This window comes from Rhinoderma darwinii, chromosome 6 (assembly GCF_050947455.1).
Source record: "Rhinoderma darwinii isolate aRhiDar2 chromosome 6, aRhiDar2.hap1, whole genome shotgun sequence".
Taxonomy (NCBI): domain Eukaryota; kingdom Metazoa; phylum Chordata; class Amphibia; order Anura; family Rhinodermatidae; genus Rhinoderma; species Rhinoderma darwinii.
Window position 1 is genome coordinate 11140698 of NC_134692.1, and position 27391 is coordinate 11168088.

A 27391-nucleotide genomic window follows, 5' to 3' on the forward strand; every position below is an offset into this window, starting at 1 on the left:
GGGAGCCGGGCTCCTAGCATCATAGTTATGTACGACGCTAGGAGTCCCTGCCTCGCTGCCGGACAACTGTCCCGTACTGTAATCATGTTTTCAGTACGGGACAGTAGTTCCACGGAGAGGCAGGGACTCCTAGCGCCGTACATAACTATGATGCTAGGAGCCCGGCTCCCTGCAGTGTGTTCAGTCCTGGACTTGCGGCCGAAATACGTTCCGTCCATTACAGACCGAACATGCTCGTGTGAATCCAGCCTAACACTCGTAAGGGTCATTTATGGTCTCCAGAAAACTGGCGCAGAAAAGTTCACAAATTTCCCCCACGTCTATCAGAAAGTTGCAGGTGGTTTTGTTATACAATGAAAAGACTTTATCCACATCCAGACTGGACAACCCTTTGAGATAACGATTAATTCCGGTCCTTGCAGAGGTCATCGCGTGCGTCCAGGCAGCTGGGTCACAAAATGATTTATTGCGCTTTAAACAAATTGAACACAATGCCGGTATGACATAAAACCGCTCGGGCGACACGGAACAGGTCCTGGTCAAATCTATGGTTACAACGCAGAATGTGAAATCCGTGGATTAATGTACAAATCACTTTCAAGATTATCATGTAGGAATATATATCCTGCTGCCGTCAATGAGGTGTGAGGTCCTTCCTACCTCTCTAATGCCTCTAGTTCCGAATGCATTCATTCATTAATCCACATTTAAAGGGGTCCTCCACTCCTGTCAACTCAGGACAGGCTCTAGAAGTAAGCTATATGGGTCTCCTTAGGCTGGATTCATATGTGGCGTGTTTTTTCCACTCCGGATTTGGCCGCAGCAGATCCGCCGCAAAATGCGCATGTGTTACATGTGGATTTGGGTGCGGATTTGGGTGCGGATTTGTCACAGCCGTGCTGCAGATTTCAATCCATGCATATCCGCATCAAGTCTGTGGCCAACCCGCATCCAACTCTCCACATGTAACACATGCGCATTTTGCGGCGGATTAGCTGCGGTTAAATCCGCGGTGGAACAACACGCAACGTGTGACTCCAGCCTTAGGATTTGTTCTACGCAGGTGAATCTGTCTCGTATAGCGGATATAGAGCCGTGATGTGCATTTGCCTCTATATTCCATATGTGGGTACGGACATACCTGCCCAGGGAGACTCGGTGGAACCCCTTTAAATCTTCCTTCTACATAGAAGTAAAATCATATTATCGAGCAATGAATTATAAAGATTTGTGCAGAGTGACCTTGTTATTTTACACCGCAGGCCGGATGGAGGGTTTAGGATTGGATGTCCTCAGGTCTCAGAGCTTCTGGGGTGCGTGAAGTTGCTGGTACGTTGTGTGACATGGAGCCAGTGCAGGCGGATGAGGTCGGTGTCGTCCCCCTGTCAAACAGAGACCCGGGATGTAATATTTGTTCACAAAACCACAGAGCGTTTGTATTGACACAGCTGTAAATGGTGCTGAGCGTCTGTCACCTGGACAGGTAGAGCGTCTGCGGTGCACAGATACAACATCATAACACTCCGCTGTAGAAGGCGGCTTTAGCATGAAGCTCCTGGGACCTTGACTGTTTCTGTATCTCCGTCGGCCTTAAAGGGGTCTTTTGTCTCATAAAGTGATGACATGTTGCTGGGATATGCCATCATTTACTGATCGGCGGGATCTGACTGATGGAACCCCCACTGATCCTAATAAAGGGACCGCAGCGTTAGTGTCGCGCTGTGTTCCCTGCAGAATGTTTCCCTCCACAGCAGCACTCCCGGATACGGACTGTGCAGGAACCCGCGGCTCAGCCGGGGACCGGGAGTGACGATATGTAGGAGAATCTTTGAATGGGACGCAGCGCTTAGCGATCTGCCACCACTTTATGAGATGGGAAAATCCCTAAACACCCTCGTTGTTGGGATCTGTGGCGTCCCATCAGTTCACCTGCCACCGATCAGCCTTTCTAACGCTTCACCAGTTGGTGACCCCCACTAAAGCCTCCATTAGTGACTTACCTGGGGGTTGCGGGGGGCAGAGCGATGACACGAGGGCGGGTTGTCAGGACGACTTCTCCGCGGTTGGCTTCGGTCATGATGTTCTGTAATGTGTTTTCCAGTATGGCCTCCACCAGTTGGCTGAATATTGGTGTCCTGAAAAAAAGATTGATCAATAAGAAACTCCACAGCGCTAGTGAGCACTTCATGAAGCACGTGAGGGGGACATGAATGGTGGACTTGCCCTTTAAGGATAGACTCACATGCAACAGCAGTAAAGCACCCCCCTGCGGCATCACAAAAAAAGCAGCACAACCTCCGCTCTCCTGTCATGTCTGTTAGTAAATACTTGTATTCCCCATAAAATAACATCTTATTATCTTTTCTTAGAACTCTGCTTTGTACCATTCCTCTTTTATTCCTCCTGGGAATTTATGAATAAATTGACAACTGGGCGTTACCATTTCCCTTATTAAAGTGGCGTGTCCCTACGCCGTGTGACTGTGTCCAATCAGTGCTGACAGAGCCAGGCTGTGTAGGGACACACCCTATTGACAAGGGGAATGGGTTCACCCAGTTGTCAATTGATTCGTTATTTCCTACAGGAGTAACAGAGGAATGGCACAAGAGCAGAGATCTAAGGAAAGATGCTGCAGTTTTATTATTTCATGGATGATACAAGCAATTACTAAATCAGACGTGTCCGGAGAGGGGACAGGTCCTCTTTACATACACTTGGTATCGTCATGATGCCGCATGATAAAATAAACATCGCATGACCTACAAACTCCGCTGTTTTCGACCTCATTGAGTGAATAGAATTAATTTTTAAAATAGATTAACCCATGTTATGGAGACCAGAGGATATCGCCCAAGATGCTGCTGGTCTATCGTGTGTCACTATGCTGGGAGCAAGTAATTATCAGTCCTGTATATATATATATACACATACACGATATGAAGAACCTGAGCGCTTCCCCGAAGGCTGTTTGTATAATATCAGGACTGAATTTCATGTTGTGCGGTCTCCCAGGTGACTTATTCCAGGTACAGGTGACACGGAGGATCAATGATATAAGGAGGCGGATAAGTCAAGGCTTGCGCAAAAACCACTTACCAGCTCCGTGTGGCCTCAGCATATGATGCGCGGCTCCGTGGTTTTCGCGCAGCCGCCATCATTATGACACTCCATTTGGATGTTTGTAAACAGAAAAGCACGTGGTGCTTTTCTGTTTTCATTCATCCTTTTGACAGCTGTTGCGCGAATCACGCAGTTCGCACGGAAGTGCTTCCATGAGGCATGCGTGGTTTTCACGCACCCATTGACTTCAATGGGTGCGTGATTCGCGCAAAACGCCGAAAGAACGGACATGTCGTGACTTTTTTTCAGCGGACTCACGTTGAGTAAAAATCACGCACATGTCCGCACGGCCCCATAGACTAATATAAGTCCGTGCAACGCGCGTGAAAATCACGCGCGTTGCACGGAAGTTTTTCCCCGTTTGTCTGAATAAAGCCTTAGTTTGAGTTTATAGTAAAATATGAGAGCGCTACATACACTGCGTTTTACTTTTTGTAGCGTTTTTGGGTCCCCGGTGGTTTTTTTCATGCTCTAGGCACAGTATGGCGTTTTTTCTTTGTAGCCTTCTCTATAGGACATCACAACGGCTGTAAAAAATTTCACAAAAATAAAAAAACTTCTAAAAATGGATGTTAAAAAACGCTTAAAAAAGCGTCCCCCAATAATCTGTGATCAGCCGTAATGACCGGTGACGCCTCATTTTGTGTAAAGTGCGGACGCGCTGGGACCTCTGTTTTGCTGCAGTTCACGTTTTGATGTGTTTTCGCATCAGGTCTTCGCACTTTTTTTTGTGGGGTGAAAAAAGCTCCGTCCTGATATTAGTTTAAAGACTGCCCAGCGTTTTGTAGCATATCTGGGGTCAGTGGCGTTTTTATCAGAATGCAGCGTGCTTCTAGGTTCTCGCCTTTTTTTCCCATGGCCTTCTCTATAGAAAAAACGTATGTTCAAAACGTCACAAAATAAACGTGGAAATAACGATACATTTAAAAAACGTTGGTGTTTTTAAAGACATTTTTTTCCATGCGGTTTAAATTGCCAGATCAAAATCCTTTGTGGAGAAATGGGGCCAATTGCAGCATTTTGAAGTTTGTTTTTTTCCAAACCAGAGTGCCCCTTTACGATAAATAGCGCCATCAATGTTCAGTCAGGAACGAAAGCCATAAAAAGATCATTCCGCCAACAGATATCAGGCACGTTCACGTGATTGCTGCTCGTCTCCAGGGGGGACAATTTATCAATGGGGGTTCACTGACAAACCTATACTATCTATGAACAGCATTACAATTAAATATTGCACTTGGGTGTGGAGAGATCGCCACTGTCCACTTAAATCTTTTGACATGGCTGCCCCTCCCCCATACCCCCTATTATATATCTGGTAGGCTGTGTAGCTTTATCCCGAACCTTACAGATGGCTGAGGAATGGGATTTAATTCAATTTATATTTAGGCCTTGTTCACACGCGTTTTACACGCCGTAGAAAGCATCAAAAACACTTGCTTTAAGCTTCCCATTGACATAAATGAGAAAACACATTGTAGCGAATACGACGCATTTTTTGTATGCTCGCGTGTTTAAAAAACCCGTCGTGTAGAAAAAGAAGCGTCAGGTAAATTGTTGGCGGGTAAAACGTGCCGAAAACGTGCCTGATTCCCATAGTCAATGGGAGTCCTAATTACGCGCCCCATAAACGCGCCGACAACGCGTCAAAAAACGCAGCGAAAAACGAGTCAAAAACTCCTGGACTTTAAAAAGCGCTTTGCAAAAACGCCAGCGTTTTTTACGAGTTTACACGTCGGGTTTTTTCAGCACCGTGTGAACAAGGCCTTAGGGGACATTCACACTATTTTGTCTTCTTACGTTTTTTGTCACGATTTTTGCAAAAACGGTCAGAATTTTGCAAAAATTGCACCAAAAAAACACTCCTAGGCCTCGTGCACACGACCGTAAAGATTTTTACTGTCCGCAAATACGGATCCGACACCTACAGATACACATCCGAAACTGTCCGCAATTGCAGAAGCGCCCATAGACTATGGGGAGTCCGTGCTACAATTGCAGGCGGGTATAGGACACGTTCTATAATTTGCGGATCATTTCTCTGGCACGAACACACATCCGTAAATATACGGAAAGGGGTCTGTGGCCAATAGAAATAAATGGGCCCGCAATTTCATCCGTAATTACGGATGAAAACTACGGTCGTGTGCAGGGGGCCTAACATACCTGTTTGAGCCAAACCAATATGTGCTGGTTGGAGATTGCAAAGGGGTTGTCCAGGATTATTTAAGCATGACTGCCTTCTTCCAGACGCAGCGCCACACCTGTCCACCGGTTGTGTGAGGTATTGCAGCTCGGCCCCATTCACTTTAATGGAGCCAAGCTGCAATACCAGACACAACCCATGGACAGGGGTGGCGCTATATATGGAAGATAGAGCCATGTTTTTCTAATCCTGGACAACCCCTTTAAGTAATATGTTTAATTATATTACTGCATAAGTAGTGCGATTTACCCTTCAGGAGTGTGGGAAAGTTGAGTGCTACTTCATTTGGGAGGAGTAATGGCTTCCAGCTTTCTTATAAAACACACATAACTGATAGGATTTTTAACAACTTGACTGAAGACTCAATGTTTTATATTTATCTGGGTTTTTATTTTTTATTTTAAAGGGACATGTTCTTACATATGCACAGATATTTGTGATATGATGGTGGAGTGCCCCCTGGTGGTCAGTTGCAACGAATGGTGGATTTTAATGGAGGCTTGTACTGACCACCAGCAATTATCAGTGATTTTAGCTGGACACAAACGTAAAAATGATTGCTAACGATAGTTTTTTTGTTCGCTCGTTCTTTGCAGATTAAACTACAATCAATTAAAAAAATTGTTGATTTTTGGTAAAATTGCACGTGTACCTACCCCTTAGGCTACATGCACACAACCGTTTTTTTCGTCAGTGTGCTATCCGTTTTTTTAACGGAAAAAGCACACTGACCCATTTATTTCTTTGGCCCCATTCACACGACGATGGTTTTCCCGGATCCGTTAGGTGGTTGTGGGACCGAGCCACAAAACTCAGAGCAGGTCATTCAAGGGCATGGCGATGTGAAAACCACAGAGCGCACAAATTCCCTCCGTGAGCTGTCCGTGTTTTGCGGATCAGTGTGCATGTAGCCGTGTGTTCACATGTCGCAGTCAAATCACGTTTTTTTTGTTGCCATTTTAGTGTGCGTGTGAATAAACCCTAAATCATTATCATTGCATAGGCTCGGTCCACATGACGACTTTGGTTGTGTGACAGGAATGTCGCATTGCAATTAATAATTGTCAATGTGGTTGTGCTGCTTCATGTCACGTGATCCGACATGGAAGTTGCGAAAAGAATCCAAATCTGCTGTATTTTTAGTTGCAGAGCAAGAATATTCCCATTCACTGAGAACAAGCAGAGATCTTAAAATAAAATGGTGATGAATTGAAAGGCCAAGTATATGATAGAATGTCTCTGTACTACGGCTTCTGTCAGTAAAACCTTGCTATGATATCGGAGGTATACGTGGGTTTATAGGGCCCAATAAAAGTCTGAAAGTGACATATAAGGGTATGTTCACACGGCAGCGTCCGATACGCCTGAAATTACGGAGCTGGTTCAGGAAAAAAAACTCTCCTGAATTTCAGACGTAATGGCAAGTGCAGGCATTTTTCGCTGCGTCCATTACGGACGTAATTGGAGCTGTTTTTCTATGGAGTCAATGGAAAACGGCTCCAATTCCGTCCCAAGAAGTGACAGGCACTTCTTTGACGCGGGCATCTTTTTTACGCGCCGTCTTTTGACAGCGGCGCGTAAAAAAAATGACCGTCGGCACAGAACATCGTAAAACCCATCCAAATGAATGGGTAGATGTGTGCCGACGCTTTGGAGCTGTATTTTCGGGCGTAATTCCAGGCGTAAAACGCCTGAATTACGTCCGTAAATAGTGCGTGTGAACATACCCTTATGGTTCTGCATAACTCAGGGGTAGTGCAGACCCGTAATACAGTTGTGTGTGTGAGACCTAAGTGTGTATGTCATGGTGTCCAATGGTTTGGAATATCCAATAGTCTGGCACCTTGCAGTTCCCAAGGACGCCGGATTATTGGACTTTCACGGTGTTATTTATACTGTAACTTCACTTTACCTTTTCATCTTCTCCTTCTCTTCATCTTGTGGCAAAAGTAAAAGTTTGGTCTCGGTCTTCTCCTGTGCCCGGTCTCCTGGCACTACCTGGGAATCTGACGGTATCTCCACCTCCGCTGTTGGGGCACCAGACTCTGGTGGCATCGCTCTCTGTTCTGCAGCACCAGACCCACCAGTAGCGCTGGGGCGGGATTCCTGGCTGCGTAGCTGGGTGAAGTAGGGAAGAGGCTCAGTCTGAATCCGGATCAGCGTTTCGTGAAACTGCTTATCATCCAAGAGATTTCTACAAGATAAACAATGTATAGGTTACAGTCAGGAGATTTACTAAAAATAAAATCCACAGATATTTTACATGGATTCAGGCGACGATGTACCGGAAATGTCAACCTTATAAATCCTTTGTGTCTGTTATAGGTCGCTGAAAACACATTGAGAATCTTCAGCTTTCTGGAGCTCTAGTTCAGAGTCCGTGGAGGGTATTACCTGGCAGAGTATTGGACGAGCATATAATCTTACAGCCTAATAAGCGAAAATTAACCGCTTGGCCCCATTGTGTTTGGACAGGACTCTTTCCTATTGTGCTTGTCCCTTTAAATATGCCATATATGTAATTGTTGTAATTATCCCATATACTATAATTATCTAGTATGTAATACTGCTCAGAGCTATAGGACATGTTGACATTATATTGGCAAATAATAATATATATTAGTTCCATGGATTGGGACCTGGGGCTCTCTAGCTGTTGTGAAACTACAAGTCCCAGCATGTCTTAAAAGCCGTGGACTGTGACTACGCAGGGACTTGCAGCTGGAGAGCCCCAGGTTGTAGACCATTGTTTAAGGCCACGTGCACACGACCGTAGAATTTGTCCGTTAGTGCAGACCGTAATTACAATCCGCAATTACGGACCAATTCACTTGTATTGACCACGGACACCTTCCCATATATTTGCGGGAAGGAGTCCGGGCCGTAGAAAGCCGTCCGCAAGAAATAGGACATGTCCTATCTTTTGCTTTTTACGGACTGTGCCCCCATACATTGTGGGTGGCTGTCCGCGGGTGGCCGTGCCTTTAATCGCGGACAGTGTTCATGGGGACTTAGGGTGTGCACCTGGCAACTTTCCAGCGTTGACTGGACAATGAGGCTGGTTTCACGTATCACAGATTGGTTGCGATTTTGTGAACATCGTAGAAAAAACGTGATCAACCCACAACAAAACCGCAACATCATGTGAACACAGCCTTGAAAGCCCTTTTAGATGTCATCAGTACAAACTTACAGGTGCTGAATTATATTTTCAAAAAAGTGTAATTAAAGGACATATTTCAGATTATTGTTGTTACTTCTGGATCATAAATATGTAAATGATATCAACTACAAACAACATGGGAACAGTCGCACCACATCACCTGATTATTGAAGTCATGATGTCCCGAGTCATTTCCTGTTGCGCTGCGCTCGGCTTCTCTCTGTGTCTGTCCGGTTCTCCTGTTTCTGGTTGAAGGGTCACTGGAGCGGGTTTTTCTATTTTCTTTTTGTATGGACTATATCATGTAAAACAAAAAATGATTTATTAAATGAGTGATCGCTAATTACACACTAGGTGCTTAAGGGGCCCCCAAAAAGAAGAACTCTGGAAGTTTAAAGTATTTTAAAACATATGTCCATCTCTGAACACTATGTCACAGTTTACATAACAAAATGAGTCACTGTGTAAATACATTACATTACTTATCCTGTACTGATTCTGAGTTACATCTTGTATTATACTCCAGAGCTGCACTCACTATTCTGCTGGTGGAGTCACTGTGTACATACATTACATTACTTATCCTGTACTGATCCTGAGTTACATCCTGTATTATACTCCAGAGCTGCACTCACTATTCTGCTGGTGGAGTCACTGTGTATATACATTACATTACTTATCCTGTACTGATCCTGAGTTATATCCTGTATTATACTCCAGAGCTGCACTCACTATTCTGCTGGTGGAGTCACTGTGTACATACATTACATTACTTATCCTGTACTGATTCTGAGTTACATCTTGTATTATACTCCAGAGCTGCACTCACTATTCTGCTGGTGGAGTCACTGTGTACATACATTACATTACTTATCCTGTACTGATCCTGAGTTACATCCTGTATTATACTCCACAGCTGCACTCACTATTCTGCTGGTGGAGTCACTGTGTACATATATTACTTATCCTGTACTGATCCTGAGTTATATCTTGTATTATACTCCAGAGCTGCACTCACTATTCTGCTGGTGGAGTCACTGTGTACATACATTACTTATCCTGTACTGATCCTGAATTATATCCTGTATTATACTCCACAGCTGCACTCACTATTCTGCTGGTGGAGTCACTGTGTACATATATTACATTACTTATCCTGTACTGATCCCGAGTTATATCCTGTATTATACTCCAGAGCTGCACTCCCTATTCTGCTGGTGGAGTCACATTGTACATACATTACATTACTTATCCTGTACTGATCCTGAGTTAGATCCTGTATTATACTCCAGAGCTGCACTCACTATTCTGCTGGTGGAGTCACTGTGTACATACATTACATTACTTATCCTGTACTGATCCGGAGTTATATCTTTTATTATATTTCAGAGCTGCACTCACTATTCTGCTGGTGGAGTCACTGTGTACATACATTACATTACTTATCTTGTACTGATCCTGAGTTATATCCTGTATTATACTCCAGAGCTGCACTCACTATTCTGCTGGTGGAGTAACTGTGTACATACATGACATTACTTATCCTGTACTGATCCTGAGTTATATCCTGTATTATACTCCAGAGCTGCACTCACTATTCTGATGGTGGAGTCACTGTGTACATACATTACATTACTTATCCTGTACTGATCCTGAGTTACATCCTGTATTATACTCCAGAGCTGCACTCACTATTCTGCTGGTGGAGTCAGTGTGTATATATATATATATATATATATATATATATATATATATATATATATATATATATATATTTATTACATTACTTATCCTGTACTGATCCTGAGCTACATCCTGCATTATACTCCAGAGCTGCACTCCCTATTCTGCTGGTGGAGTCACATTGTACATACATTACATTACTTATCCTGTGCTGATCCTGAGTTACATCCTGTATTATACTCTAGAGCTGCACTCACTATTCTGCTGGTGGAGTCACTGTGTACATACATTACTTATCCTGTACTGATCCTGAGTTACATCCTGTATTATACTCCAGAGCTGCACTCACTATTCTGCTGGTGGAGTCACTGTGTACATACATTATATTACTTATCCTGTACTGATCCTGAGTTACATCCTGTATTATACTCCAGAGCTGCACTCACTATTCTGCTGGTGGAGTCACTGTGTACATACATTACATTACTTATCCTGTACTGATCCTGAGTTACATCCTGTATTATACTCCAGAGCTGCACTCACTATTCTGCTGCTGGAGTCACTGTGTACATACATTACATTACTTATCCTGTACTGATTCTGAGTTACATCCTGTATTATACTCCAGAGCTGCACTCACTATTCTGCTGCTGGAGTCACTGTGTACATACATTACATTACTTATCCTGTACTGATTCTGAGTTACATCCTGTATTATACTCCAGAGCTGCACTCACTATTCTGCTGGTGGTGTCACTGTGTACATACATTACATTACTTATCCTGTACTGATCCTGAGTTACATCCTGTATTATACTCCAGAGCTGCACTCACTATTCTGCTGGTGGAGTCACTGTGTACATACATTACATTACTTATCCTGTACTGATCCTGAGTTACATCCTGTATTATACTCTAGAGCTGCACTCACTATTCTGCTGGTGGAGTCACTGTGTACATACATTACTTATCCTGTACTGATCCTGAGTTACATCCTGTATTATACTCCAGAGCTGCACTCACTATTCTGCTGGTGGAGTCACTGTGTACATACATTACATTACTTATCCTGTACTGATCCTGAGTTACATCCTGTATTATACTCTAGACAGTGGCGGACACAGACTGCAAAAGGCCCCTGTGCAGATAATGTGCCAGGGCCCCCCCCCCCCACCCCGCAAACTTCTCATGGCCGACGGTCCGCTTTCAGCTGCATCGCTGGGTCTCCTAAGTGACCCAACAATGCAGCACTAGCAGCCGGGGCGTCACTAAGGCTGGGTTCACACACACACTATTTACGGACGTAATTTGGGCGTTTTAGCATTGAATTACATCCGAAAATGCGGCTCAAAAGCGTCGGAAAACATCTGCCCATTCATTTGAATGGGTCTTACGATGTTCTGTGCCGATGGTCATTTTTTTTTACGCGCCGCTGTCGAAAGGCGGCGCGTAAAAAACTGCCTGTCACTTCTTCAGATGTAAATGGAGCCGTTTTCCATGGACTCCATGGAAAACCAGCTTCAATTACTTCCGTAGTGGACGCAGCAAAAGACGCCTGCACATGCCATTACGGCTGAAATTACGGTGCTGTTTTCTCCTGAAAACAGCCCCGTAATTTCAGCCGTAACGGACGCTGCCGTGTGAACATACCCTCAGGGCTTAAAATGTCCGGGAAATAGCCCCAATACATATGTGTCCGCCCCAAAAAAAAGTGTGTGTATAGGAGACAGCATAGCATATCTATAGCACTACGACCCTATAAACTATGGATAGGATTAGATACAGTGGCTGAGCAGACAGTATCACACATGATAGGATTAGATACAGTGGCTCAGAAGGCAGTATCACACATGATAGGATTAGATACACAGCTCAGCAGACAGTATCACACATGATAGGATTAGATACAGTGGCCCAGCAGACAGTATCACACATGATAGGATTAGATACAGTGGCTCAGCAGACAGTACCACACATGATAGGATTAGATACAGTGGCTCAGCAGACAGTACCACACATGATAGGATTAGATACAGTGGCTCAGCAGACAGTATCACACATGATAGGATTAGATACAGTGGCTCAGCAGACAGTACCACACATTATAGGATTAGATACAGTGGCTCAGCAGACAGTATCACACATGATAGGATTAGATACAGTGGCTCAGCAGACAGTATCACACATGATCGGATTAGATATAGGGCCCAGCACAGTATCATACATGATTGGATTAGATACACAGCTCAGCAGACTGTATCACACATGATAGGATTAGATACAGGGCCCAGCTCGCTGACATTGCGGCTCCAGCGCTGGACCCAGGAAAGGTAAGAATAATAATTTTGCTTCTTTATGTGTTACTGATTATTTTTGTGTGTTTGTGTTTTTTTTACAGGTTCGGTTGTTGGACTTCGGATACGAGGACTTCAATGACGGCGTTTTTTTTATTCTCAATAAAATGGTTAATGAGGGTTGTGTTTTTATTTCAATAAAAAAAATTTCTATGTGCTTGTATCTTTTTAAACTTTATTATCACCGCCTTAGTAATGGCCGCTGGCTGATTGACAACCTCCATTACTAAGGCGAGGCTTAATGTTAGCCGGTGCAGAGTCTACACTAACCCCCATTATTACCCCGGTACCCACCGCCACCAGGGGTACTGGGAAGAGCCGGGTACAAACCAGTACCCGACCAGCTGTAGTGACGGGCAGGCACCGGGGTGGCCGCAGGCTGGTAGTATTAGGCTGGGGAAGGCCAAAAACAGTGGCCCTTCCCACCCTTGTAATGCTGCCTGCTGCTGCTGTGTTGTATCTGGCTGGTTATGAAAATTGGGGGGGACCCGACATCGTTCTTTCCAATTATTTTTTAAATGACGTGGCGTCCCCCCCATTTTCATAACCAGCCAGATACAATAAAGCAGCAGCAGCCTAGCATCACCAGGGTAGGAAGGGCCACTGTATCTGGCCTTTCCCCTCCTGATAATACCAGCCTGCGGCCACCCCAGTGGCCGACCATCACTACAGATGGTCAGGTACTGGATCGTACCCGGCTCTTCCCAGCACCCCTGGTGGCGGTGGGTACCGGGGTAATAAAGGGGGTTAGTGTTAGCCTCTGCACCGGCTAACACTAAGCCCTGCCTTAGCAATGGATGCTGTCAATCAGCCGGCGGCCATTACTAAGGCGGTAGTAATATAGTTTAAAAAAAACCACAAAGACATAGAAAAAATATTTTATTGAAATAAAAAAAAAAAACACAACCCTCATTAACCATTTTATTAATAAAAAAAAAAGCTGTCATCGAAGTAGTCCTGGAATCCGCCGTAGTCCAACGACCGAACCTGTAAGAAAACACACAAAAAATGATTAGTAACACATGTGTTAGGGTATGTGCACACACACTAATTACGTCCGGAATTGACGGACGTATTTCGGCCGCAAGTACCGGACCGAACACACTGCAGGGAGCCGGGCTCCTAGCATCATAGTTATGTACGACGCTAGGAGTCCCTGCCTCGCTGCCGGACAACTGTCCGGTACTGAAAACATGATTACAGTACAGGACAGTTGTCCCACAGCGAGGCAGGGACTCCTAGCGTCGTACATAGGTACGACGCTAGGAGCCCGGCTCCCTGCAGTGTGTTCGGTCCGGTACTTGCGGCCGAAATACATCCGTCACTTACGGACGTAATTAGTGTCTGTGCACATACCCTAAGGCTTAGATACAGGGCCCATGTGTGATACTGTCTGTGGGACCCTGTATCTAAGCCTACCACAAGGTAGGCTTAGATACAGGGTCCAGCAGACAGTAATCTTATACAGTATAAGATTACTGTGTGCTGGGGCCCTGTATCTAAACCTACAGTGTGGTAGGCTTAGATACAGGGCCCAGCAGACAGGATCACGCATGGGCCATGTATCTAAGCCTACCATGTGATTGGCTTAGATACAGGGCCCAGCAGACAGCATCACACAATCTGTGATCCTGTCTCATGGGCCCCCTAAGCCTGCTACATCGTAGGCTTAGGGGTTGTGCAGTCCCTAAACATTGATGGCCTATCCTCAGGATAGGCCATCAATAGCTGATGTGTCGCCCGGGACCCGCAAATCAGCTGTTTTGAAGGGGCCGCAGCACTCGTACGAGAGCTGCTTCCCCTTCATTTCACTACTCGCCCACACTGTGAATCGCCGAAACCGATTCACAGTGTGACCGGAATGAAGTGACAGGAATGAAGGGGAGCAGCTCTCGTACGAGTGCTGCGGCCCCTTCAAAACAGCTGATTGGCGGGTCCCAGGAGTCGGACCCCGCCAGTCAGGGCTATCTTACCTTCCTCTTCGGCCGCGGCGGGAGTTCTGTAGTCTCGATGCTGTGCGCGGCGGCATAGCGCTGTGACGTCATGCGCTGCGCACAGCGCCTGACCTCAGGACCTCCGCTGCGATCCGGAACCAGGAAGGTAAGTAAAGTATGTTACTATAGTAACAGGGGCCCGCGGCCCGAGTTACTATAGTAACTTTTTATTGATGTGGTGCGGGGGGCCGTGGGCCCCCCTGGCTTCGGGGCCCGGTCGCAATTGCGACCGCTGCGACCCCTATAGCTACGCCAGTGACTCTAGAGCTGCACTCACTATTCTGCTGGTGGAGTCACTGTGTACATACATTACTTATCCTGTACTGATCCTGAGTTACATCCTGTATTATACCCCAGAGCTGCACTCACTATTCTGCTGGTGGAGTCACTGTGTACATACATTACATTACTTATCCTGTACTGATCCTGAGTTACATCCTGTATTATACTCCAGAGCTGCACTCACTATTCTGCTGCTGGAGTCACTGTGTACATACATTACATTACTTATCCTGTACTGATTCTGAGTTACATCCTGTATTATACTCCAGAGCTGCACTCACTATTCTGCTGCTGGAGTCACTGTGTACATACATTACTTATCCTGTACTGATCCTGAGTTACATCCTGTATTATACTCCAGAGCTGCACTCACTATTCTGCTGGTGGAGTCACTGTGTACATATATTACATTACTTATCCTGTACTGATCCTGAGTTATATCCTGTATTATACTCCAGAGCTGCACTCACTATCCTTCTGGTGGAGTCACTGTGTACATACATTACATTACTTATCCTGTACTGATTCTGAGTTACATCCTGTATTATACTCCAGAGCTGCACTCACTATTCTGCTGGTGGTGTCACTGTGTACATACATTACATTACTTATCCTGTACTGATCCTGAGTTACATCCTGTATTATACTCCAGAGCTGCACTCACTATTCTGCTGGTGGAGTCACTGTGTACATACATTACATTACTTATCCTGTACTGATCCTGAGTTACATCCTGTATTATACTCCAGAGCTGCACTCACTATTCTGCTGGTGGAGTCACTGTGTGCATACATTACATTACTTATCCTGTACTGATCCTGAGTTGCATCCTGTATTATACTCCAGAGCTGCACTCACTATTCTGCTGGTGGAGTCACTGTGTACATACATTACATTACTTATCCTGTACTGATCCTGAGTTACATCCTGTATTATACTCCAGAGCTGCACTCACTATTCTGCTGCTGGAGTCACTGTATGCATACATTACATTACTTATCCTGTACTGATCCTGAGTTATATCTTGTATTATACTCCAGAGCTGCACTCACTATTCTGCTGGTGGAGTCACTGTGTACATACATTACTTATCCTGTACTGATCCTGAGTTATATCCTGTATTATACTCCACAGCTGCACTCACTATTCTGCTGGTGGAGTCACTGTGTACATATATTACATTACTTATCCTGTACTGATCCCGAGTTATATCCTGTATTATACTCCAGAGCTGCACTCCCTATTCTGCTGGTGGAGTCACATTGTACATACATTACATTACTTATCCTGTACTGATCCTGAGTTAGATCCTGTATTATACTCCAGAGCTGCACTCACTATTCTGCTGGTGGAGTCACTGTGTACATACATTACATTACTTATCCTGTACTGATCCGGAGTTATATCTTTTATTATATTTCAGAGCTGCACTCACTATTCTGCTGGTGGAGTCACTGTGTACATACATTACATTACTTATCCTGTACTGATCCTGAGTTATATCCTGTATTATACTCCAGAGCTGCACTCACTATTCTGATGGTGGAGTCACTGTGTACATACATTACTTATCCTGTACTGATCCTGAGTTACATCCTGTATTATACTCCAGAGCTGCACTCACTATTCTGCTGCTGGAGTCACTGTGTGCATACATTATATTACTTATCCTGTACTGATCCTGAGTTATATCCTGTATTATACTCCAGAGCTGCACTCACTATTCTGCTGGTGGAGTCACTGTGTACATACATTACATTACTTATCCTGTACTGATCCTGAGTTATATCCTGTATTATACTCCGGAGCTGTACTCACTATTCTGCTGGTGGAGTCACTGTGTGCATACATTACATTACTTATCCTGTACTGATCCTGAGTTGCATCCTGTATTATACTCCAGAGCTGCACTCACTATTCTACTGGTGGAGTCACTGTGTACATACATTACATTACTTATCCTGTACTGATCCTGAGTTACATCCTGTATTATACTCCAGAGCTGCACTCACTATTCTGCTGCTGGAGTCACTGTATGCATACATTACATTACTTATCCTGTACTGATCCTGAGTTATATCTTGTATTATACTCCAGAGCTGCACTCACTATTCTGCTGGTGGAGTCACTGTGTACATACATTACTTATCCTGTACTGATCCTGAGTTATATCCTGTATTATACTCCACAGCTGCACTCACTATTCTGCTGGTGGAGTCACTGTGTACATATATTACATTACTTATCCTGTACTGATCCCGAGTTATATCCTGTATTATACTCCAGAGCTGCACTCCCTATTCTGCTGGTGGAGTCACATTGTACATACATTACATTACTTATCCTGTACTGATCCTGAGTTAGATCCTGTATTATACTCCAGAGCTGCACTCACTATTCTGCTGGTGGAGTCACTGTGTACATACATTACATTACTTATCCTGTACTGATCCGGAGTTATATCTTTTATTATATTTCAGAGCTGCACTCACTATTCTGCTGGTGGAGTCACTGTGTACATACATTACATTACTTATCCTGTACTGATCCTGAGTTATATCCTGTATTATACTCCAGAGCTGCACTCACTATTCTGATGGTGGAGTCACTGTGTACATACATTACATTACTTATCCTGTACTGATCCTGAGTTACATCCTGTATTATACTCCAGAGCTGCACTCACTATTCTGCTGCTGGAGTCACTGTGTGCATACATTACATTACTTATCCTGTACTGATCCTGAGTTACATCCTGTATTATACTCCAGAGCTGCACTCACTATTCTGCTGGTGGAGTCACTGTGTACATACATTACATTACTTATCCTGTACTGATCCTGAGTTACATCCTGTATTATACTCCAGAGCTGCACTCACTATTCTGCTGGTGGAGTCACTGTGTACATACATTACATTACTTATCCTGTACTGATCCTGAGTTACATCCTGTATTATACTCCAGAGCTGCATTTACTATAAAAGTCTGACTGATGGGGGTATGATGTGTGATAATGAGAGAGGGGTGGTAACTGTTTCCCTGTGCGGTCACTCTTTATTATGTTATATTTACATCAGTTATTCAAATCATCGGTTTTGCTGCCACTTTCATAATCGCATCATAGCACAAAATTTTGGAAAAAACTAGGACAAAAAAGTTGTATATATACCCTTATAGTCTATGAGAGATACAAAGCAGCTGAGAGCGCTCCCCCTGCTGTCTCTATAATTTTCATAAAATTTAATGGAGACAGGGACTAAGCACAATCCCGGGATCTTAAACTCTCACCGATCAGACAATTCTGCCATATCCCATTGATAACCCATTTAATGCAACTGTTCAGCTCCGCTCTGGCTTGGCACTGACGGCAGTCGCTCCATGCCATTCTCAACTTAACCGGCAATGTTAATCAGAATAATGTAAAAATCCGTATAGATATAGAGATCTATTCACACAGCGCGGTTAAACCACAGTTTATGACCGGACCTTGTGAAATTACCCTGAAGATCCACTTTCACACCAGCCATGCGCCACCGTCCATGCCCAGTTATCACTTACCTATAATATGTGCAGAGTAAGTATCTGAAATCTATTTGATTGGCGCTATACATTGTATACAGAAAACACAATTCCAAACAAGTTAAATAAAACGCTGACCTTTCTAGGAGTAAAGTTTTTTTCATGTTTACTACACAGAACCCACTTTAAAGGGGGTGTCCAGTATAGAAAACCCATTGTTACACACCCTATTAGTGAATTCTGAGTTAATATCGGGGGGTCCTCTGTTCAGGATCCTGATCTCTTGGTCAGAGTGGAGAGCGGAGGACCTGCCCTGTCCTGTATTACACAGACACCACATTGAAATGAATGGACATTGTGTAACACTTTATTTCCCCTGTGGTGGCGCAGCAGAGAAATTGTACACTTACTGCCAGGTTTCCCCACAGATCACAGCTGATCGCTGGGGGTCCCAGCAGGGGGACACTTTGTGATCAGCTTATTATCAAGGACTCTTCTGAAGGCCCTTTTACACAGGCCAATGATCGGGCAAACGAGCGTTCATATGAACGTTTGTACCCGATCATTGCCCTGTGTAAATAGGGAAACGATCAGCCAATGATTATGCAAACGCTCGTTCATCGGCTGATCGTATCGTTTATGCTGCACAAATTATCATGGTCGGCAGCGCACCTCCCGGTGTAAACAGGGAGACGTGCTGCCGACATGATGGAAATGCATGGGGACGAGCGATCATAGCAAGGATCACTCGGCCTCATACATTACTGATCATAGCTCCTTGTGAAAGGAACATGCGAGCGCCGATCACCGAGCTGTCTCATTGATCTGCGCTCGTTTTTACGGTCCATATTGGCCGGTGTAAAATGACCCTTACAAGTAGGGATTGTCCAAAGCGCAGAACCCCTGTGTGAGCCTTACTTTACTGAATGAACTGGGTAATTACCTGGCCCCAGTCATCAGCTCCAGTATAACATAATACCCGGGTAGATTTCAGTGGATTACCTCACGTCAGACAATCTGGTGCCTGAAGTTGTGGAATTTCCAGTTCCACTAGAAGACCATTCATTTCGATGTGTTGAGTAATCGCAGGGAACGATAGGACGACACTTTGAATATACATTAATATAACAGTTTTCTTACTGGTTTTGAATGGTAATTTACTGGGAGGCTCATCCTCATACTGGCCGGGGACTAGACCTCTGATAATCCAGCAGCGTTGTGTTGACGTTGATCACACTGCTGACATTCTATTCAATCAGATCATCCATTTGGTCTCAGTAATAACGATTGAACACTTACAGCTGCTGGAAGTGGCGCGGAAAATCATTCTGGAATTGGTTGAGAAAATCTGGGGTGTGATGGGACCTCCCGGTCACGGACAAGTGAAGTTGTAACGGAATCGGTGGTTGGGGTCTCGCCCACACTCTCTGAGCCTCTTTCAAAGCCCTGCGGCTTTCTCTGTCTCTGCTGACTGGTGCTCGGGCATAATCTGCATTCTTGATAGGTGGTAGGGTCTGTTCATAAAAAGACAGCGTCTTGTTAGGTAAAGGGCTCCTCCACCATAAAACATAACAGCATAATATTATATATCATCAATAGCTGATACTGGGACTCACGTCAATGCCTCAAACAAGCGAACCGCAGCTCCCTGAACGATCTCATCAGACTGCTGTAAATTGTACATTTTTCTTATCCGTATTACGGCCGCAATACCCGGAAGATCCCTTGTTTTTCTTTATATGTTATCTAATAGGGGTTGGTTTTATACCGCAATACCCGGAATCCCTGCAGTTCAAGTGAACGAACTTGGATCACCTTGAACTCTATACATAAGGTAAAATGTGGCCAAAAAATACAACATTTGACTCAGGGCGGATTTACACGAACGTGATATAAGTCCGTGCAACCCTCGTGTTTTTCACGCGTGTCGCACAGACCTATGCAAGTCTATGGGGCAGTGCAGACTGTCCGTGAGTTTTGCGCAGCGTGAGACCGCTGCGTAAAACTCACGACATGTTCTATATTTCGCCGTTTTTCGCGCATCACGCACCCATTGAAGTCAATGGGTCCGTGAAAATCACGCGCACCACACGGAAGCCCTTCCGTGGGACGCGCGTTATTCGCGCAACAGCAGTAAAAGAATGAATGTAAACAGAAAAGCACCACGTGCAAACATACATACAGAGTGTCATAATGATGGCGGCTGCGTGAAAAGCACGCAGCCGCGCATCCATATGAACATGACACACGGAGCTGTCAAGTGCCTTTTGCGCACGCAAAACGCACACGTTCGTGTAAATCCGCCCTCACAGCTGTGTGAGAAATGCAACACAGCCCGTTTACGTGAATGAAGCCAAGTTGTAATTCATGACCCAGCGCCCCAGTCAAGAGTGGCATCACTTTGGGAAAAAAGCAGGTGATCCGGCTCCTGACAATGATGTAAATCTAATATGTTGGAAAACCTTTTTCAAAATGCTGAATATTTTATATATAATGCTGCCCCCTAGTGGTTATTTTGATTGTGACATGCCACAGCAACTCATACATCTGGAAAGGGTGTTTGACTATCAATATACACGGCAGTCTGCAGAAAAAATAAAGGTTAGGGCTAAAAGAACAATTTCTAACACTTCATGGCAGCTAACTCTGTCTTTTCCACTTTGGTATTTTAGATTGATATAATAATTGTAGAATCTAATTAATACCAGCATGTGTACAGTATGTCAGCAGCCACCTACAGCGTGCTAGAGGACATGAGTCCTAGTATATACCTTGTATCTCCTTATTTCCGTCAGTTGCTGCAGGGCAGGAACGGACTGGGCTCCGCTGGACTTTAGCGCACACTAGAACATAATAAGTCTATGAGTAGACACCAATCATGAAAGCTGATAGCACTACTATGGGAGAACTCTATCCATAAACCATTTTAAAGCAACGCTCCACATTAGGCTATTTATTTCGTTTCAGTCAACATCTAAGGCAGAATAAATTTGCTTCTCTTTTATTGATCTTGATTGCGTCTTATGCTCCAGTCACATCCAAAGCAGGGTTCAAACGTCTGCTTACTGCCAAATGGAATCCGTCCGTTTTATGATAACGGACAAATCCCTAACAGCTTAGCTGGTATAAACACTACATCTCCCACAATGCACCACAGTATTGCATGCGTAGTACAAATTCTGATCCAGACGGAAAAAATATAAGGGAGACGTTAGGTCTTGCTATTTGGGAGCGAACAAGAAACTAGCGGAATACTGAATGCAGCCTTGGATGTGACTGTGGAAAAGTAAAGCAAGTATCTGTAAGTTACTCAACAGTTGTTAGGGTATGTTCACACGGCAGCGTCCGATACGGCTGAAATTACGGAGCTGTTTTCAGGAGAAAACAGCTCCGTAATTTCAGACGTAATGGCATGTGCAGGCGCTTTTCGCTGCGTCCATTACGGACGTAATTGGAGCTGTTTTTCTATGGAGTCAATGGAAAACGGCTCCAATTACGTCTCAAGAAGTGACATGCGGCTTTGAGAGCCGTATTTTCGGACATAATTCGAGGCTAAAATGCCCGAATTACGCCCGTAAATAGGGTGTGTGAACCCAGCCTTACTGTGATTTAGGCCTCATTTACACGAGCGTGTGCGTTTTGCGCGCGCAAAAAACGCAGCGTTTTGCGTGCCAAAAGGCACTTGACAGCTCCATGTGTCATCCGTGTATGATGCGCGGCTGCGTGATTTTCGCGCAGCCGCCATCATAGAGATGAGGCTAGTCGACGTCAGTCACTGTCCATGGTGCTGAAAGAGTTAACTGATCGGCAGTAACTCTTTCAGCACCCTCGACAGTGCATTCCGATCACCATATCGAGTAACCTGCTTAAAAAAAAAAGAGGTTCGTACTTACCGAGAACTTCCCGGCCGTTGCCTTGGTGACGCGTCCTTGGTGACGCGCCTCTCTTGACATCTGGCCCCACCTCCCTGGATGACGCAGCAGTCCATGTGACCGCTGCAGCCTGTGCTTGGCTTGTGATTGGCTGCAGCTGTCACTTGGACTGAATTGTCATCCCGGGAGGTCAGACTGGAGGAAGAAGCCGGGAGTTATCGGTAAGTCAGAACTTTTTTTTTTTTTTACACGTTCACGTATATTGGGATCGGAAGTCACTGTCCACGGTGCTGAACCAGTTTAACTCTTTCAGCACCCTGCACAGTGACTGTCTCCTGCCGGGTTCGGTCAAAACGAGTTCGGCATGCGTGGTTTTCACGCACCCATTGACTTTAATGGGTGTGTGATGCGCGAAAAACGCACGATTATAGAACATGTCGTGAGTTTTACGCAACGCACTCGCGCTGCGCAAAAATCACGCATCGTCTGCACTGCCCCATAGAGTAATATAGGTGCGTACGACACGCGTGAAAAGCACGCGCGTCGCACGCGCGTATATTACGCTCGTGTAAATGAGGCCTTAGGCTGTATTCACACGAGCGTGGCATTTTTGCGCACGCAAAAACGCGGCGTTTTGCTTGCGCAAAAACCACTTAACAGCTCCGTGGGGCATCAGCATATGATGCGCGGCTGCGTGATTTTCGCGCAGCCGCCATCATTATGACACTCCGTTTGGATATTTGTAGCACGTGGTGCTTTTCTGTTTACATTCATAGTTTGACAGCTGTTGCGCGAATCACGCAGTTCGCACGGAAGTGCTTCCGTGCGGAATGCGCGGTTTTCACGCACCCATTGACTTCAATGGGTGCGTGATTCGCGCAAAACGCTGAAAGAACGGACATGTCGTGACTTTTTTTCAGCGGACTCACACTGAGTAAAAATCACGCACATGTCCGCACGGCCCCATAGACTAATATAGGTCCGTGCAATGCGCGTGCAAATCACGCGCGTTGCACGGACGTTTTTCCCGTTCGTCTGAATAAAGCCTTATACTGTGAAATGTTCCTAGGCCTATGATGGCGGACCTGTATAGATGTACTTACCGCTGCTGTCTGGCTATGATGGCGGACCTGTATAGATGTACTTACCGCTGCTGTCTGGCTATGATGGCGGACCTGTATAGATGTACTTACCGCTGCTGTCTGGCTATGATGGCGGACCTGTATAGATGTACTTACCGCTGCTGTCTGGCTATGATGGCGGACCTGTATAGATGTACTTATCGCTGCTGTCTGGCTATGATGGCGGACCTGTATAGATGTACTTACCGCTGCTGTCTTGCTATGATGGCGGACCTGTATAGATGTACTTACCGCTGCTGTCTGGCTTCTCTTTCGGGAGACCGGTTCGTTGATTGTGAACTCCAATGACTGCCGTTCCTCTTCTTCTTCCCATTCTTTGATATCTCTCTCATACTCAGCAAGAGCTCCCTCCATCAATATCTGTACGAAGAGAACACATTGCAGTCGTGGTCCATCATACAGGATCATTACTGCCATACAAAGCTTTACCACACACCTCGCACACCAGCTCCAGCGTGTAGAAGGAGGCCTGCTCCCCGGACTGAAGGGTGACCACAATGCAGAGGCTCTCACCCGGTCGTACCGCGCCGGACAGCGGGGAGACCTGAAGTGTCTGTAAAACAAATGAGACTCCAGTAACTTAGGGTGGCCATACGGATTAGACAAAAGTTGATGACACTGGACGATGATCGTTGGTTAGAAAGTTAAGTGAACGGTCGTAACAACCACCCGATGGGTGACAGAAGTCTTCTGAAAAAAACTGGTCGGCCATGTTGGAAATTTCGAAGGAGTTAAATGTGTATAGTTTATTTGGGCGACCACGAATGATCGCTCTGCAAATAACCCACGAAGTAGGAGCGTTTGTCTAGGGTTTGTCGCCTTTGGCCATACATCGGCCGGTAATCTTCTTGTCCCATCGGACATGTATGGCCACACCGCACGACTATTTGCCCAACATTATCTGAAATGTGTATCAGGACGCGGCTTAACAAATATTCATCAGGTAAACGATCGCTTGGACATCGACCTACTGCTGTCTAATGTGTGTGGACGGCTTCACAGGTAAAGGTGATATTTGCCTGGTGAACAATTATAATATTACATCAAGACTCCCAAATTATGGAGAACTCACAATCTCCTGTGCAAGTGTCATTTTTATATATATAACATAAAAAAACAAAAAACTGCCCGTTTCCGTTTTTCCCATAGACTTGTACGGAGTTTACATACTCAGCCATCACTCCGTACAACGCAGCCGTCCACAGGAGGGGGTCCGTATTCTTCAATCAGTGAATAAAAACCTTGGGCCCTATTTAGTTTCAGGCTTCCAATAAAAAGCATGATTCCAATTTTATCAACATTTCATAGGTGAAGTCTCTCTTTAACCCCATAACTCCTATTTATTCCAACTGGGAGAGGTTATGAATGCAGTGTCTTGTTCTCACGATTGGTTGCGTTCACAATGGTCGGATCCTCATTGTTGGGAATGGTGGAAAAACCCCTTTAAAAACAGTTTCCCCGCCAATAACAAATAATTGACCACATACTTACAATAGCTTTTTGGCCAACAACTATTCCTCACGATTCCCCCGGCCGAGCGTGCATGTGTTATCAATGGGGAGAGGGGAATAAGCAGCTGTCAGACACCTGGCAGCGGCGGATCTGGCATCTTGAAATCCAACATGCCACTAGGGGGGGATTGGCACACCACCATACACATTAGATCAGGGGTCTCAAGGACGTGGCCCGCTGGCCGCATGCGGCCCCTGGGGCTGTCATTCCCTGACAGCTGACAGCGATGTCTGGGGCTTCCCCAGAGTCGGAGTCCCGTGCAGAGCGCTAGTACAGGCTCTGCTTCGGGACTCTGTGGAATCCCCTGACATCGCTGTCCTTATATGGACAGTGCTGTCAGGGTCTTCCCGAGAGCAGAGTCCCAGGCAGAGCGCTAGTATAGGCTCTGCTCTGGGACTCTGGGGAAGCCTCTGTCATCGCTGTCCATACATCGACAGTGATGTCAGGGGCTTCCCCAGAGCAGGAGTCCCAGTGATGTCAGGAGCACAGTTGGAGTCCCAGGAAGAGCCTACTAGCGCTCCGCCCGGGACTCCAGCTATGGGGTTGCCCTTGACATCCATGTCCATATATGGACAGTGATGTCAGGAGCAGAGCTGGAATCCCAGGCAGAGTGCTAGAAGTGGCTCTGCTCCAGGACTCCAGCTCTGGGCAAGCCCCTGACATCACTGTCCATATATGTACACTGATGTCAGTGGCTTCCCCAGAGTTCCGGCGCAGAGCCTATACTCTTGCTCTGCTCCGGGACACCGGCTCTGGGGTTGCCCCTGACATCACATTCCGGCCCAGGAGGATTCCCTGACATCACTGTGTATGGACAGAAACGTCATGGGCTCCAACAGCAGAGGAATCCCGAGCCAAAACGCCGGCAACGCTCTCCCACTCCTAGAGGGAGCCCCAATGGAGCTATCTACTTGCGGTGTGTATGGCATTATCTGCAGATGGCACTGTGGCAGCATCTGCGGAGGGCACTGTGGCAGCATCTACAGAGGGCACTGTGGCATAATCTACAGGGGACTCAGTGCCATAGAGTCCTCTGTAGATAGTGCCACAATCTAAAAAGGGGCTGCCCAATCTTGACATGTGTGTCTGCCAAACACTGCCAACTGAGCCGCCGGACTGCATTTAGCGACACTTAAACTGGAAAACTGGATTGTTGAAATAAGCATGTGGAGAAATATCTCAAATTTTAAATATAGCGCTATTATTATAGTAATGTAGTATTATTATTATAGTAATGTATTATTATTGTAGTAGTTCAAATAACTAATTGATTAACAATAATTTTGTATTGTATCAAATTTGAAAGTAATGCGGCCCGTCAACTTCCCATTTTTTCTATATGCGGCCCACTTACCCGGCAGAGTTTGAGACCCCTGCATTAGATGGTCAGCCAGTCCTGCGGCTTTCTAATCTATGTGTATGGGGACCCTTAGGTTTTTTTTTCTATATATCCACTAAGGGGTACTAGTAACCACACTCACCTCGCTGGCATGGGGCGATGCTGCATACCAAGTGAATACGATGGCCTCAGACTCAGAAGTGTTGTTCAGGAACAGCAGCCGACTGGACTTGCTGAAAACAGGAATATCCCCAAACGCCAATTTCTGCTGGGTCAGGTGAGGAATCTGCCACAGACAAGAAGCACAATGTACCACTATATTAACCACTCGACACAATCCCAAAATATATATAAGGGTGAGTACACAAGGGCGGATACCCTGCGTAAAAATACCCAGTGTATTCGTCCTGGAAGCCACAGGGAATTCCACCCGAAAAACCACATCAAATTGTAATGCAGTTTTTCGGGAGGAATCCCCGCTGCGGATATACTACTAGAAAAGAAAAGTTCATACTTACCCCGTTCTCCGTTGTCATAGCGATGCGTCCCTCTGCTCAGAGTACAGCCTGGCCTCCGGAGATGAAGCTGCAGCAGTCACATGGGATGAAACGTCAGGAGGCCGGGCTGCGCTCAGCACAGAGGAACGCGTCACCAAAACAACGATCGGGGGTAAGTATGAACCTTTTTATTATTTTTAAGCAAAAAAAGCTTTTTTTTTTAATGATTTGATATTTTTGCGGCGGAATCGCATTTTTTCCACCACAAAAATCGCAACATCTGCCTGTTTGTTGCCAGTTTTACCTCCGCATTAAATTCAATGGGGAGAACCCGCAACAGAAGAGCAGCAATTGCGCCGCATAAATTGACATGCTGAGGATTAAAACACACACCGCAGGTCAATTTATGAAGGGATTTTTTCCTGCCGTGTGTGGATGAGATTTGTTCAAATCTCATTCACGCTGCAGATTATCCACAATGAAATCCGTTGCGAAAAATCCACAGTTTTTACGCTACGTGTGTCCCTACCCTAGGGCCCTGTTCACACGGAGTATTTTTTGGCGCTGATTGTGATGCAGAAACAGCGTCGGAATCAGCACCAGAAAATGCCCCAAATGTGCTCCCATTGATTCCAATGGGAGTCAGAGGTGTTTTTTTCCCTTGAACTTTGTGTGTCCATTCGCGGTAAAAAAACAAACGTTTTCTG

General features: G+C 45.4%; 1 protein-coding gene across 6 annotated transcripts in view; it reads right to left on the minus strand.

Annotated features, from left to right (window-relative positions):
- Positions 1 to 428: 428 nt before the first annotated feature.
- CFAP65 (cilia and flagella associated protein 65) overlaps positions 429 to 27391 on the minus strand; it is a 54812-nt gene continuing 27849 nt past the window's right edge. For 2 of the 6 annotated variants that reach the window (XM_075829114.1, XM_075829116.1), the window contains exons 25-33: positions 26330 to 26473; positions 23773 to 23889; positions 23568 to 23696; positions 21094 to 21165; positions 19622 to 19836; positions 8650 to 8784; positions 7239 to 7520; positions 2001 to 2135; positions 989 to 1382 (exon numbers count right to left, since the gene is read on the minus strand). In XM_075829114.1, coding sequence (XP_075685229.1) covers positions 1277 to 1382; positions 2001 to 2135; positions 7239 to 7520; positions 8650 to 8784; positions 19622 to 19836; positions 21094 to 21165; positions 23568 to 23696; positions 23773 to 23889; positions 26330 to 26473 — 1335 coding nt within the window. In that variant the 3' untranslated portion in view covers positions 989 to 1276. Of the gene's footprint in view, positions 546 to 988; positions 1383 to 2000; positions 2136 to 3537; positions 3648 to 7238; positions 7521 to 8649; positions 8785 to 19621; positions 19837 to 21093; positions 21166 to 23567; positions 23697 to 23772; positions 23890 to 26329; positions 26474 to 27391 lie in introns of those variants that run through there. The other 4 variants (XM_075829115.1, XR_012849454.1, XM_075829117.1 and 1 more) reach the window with 4 other exon arrangements.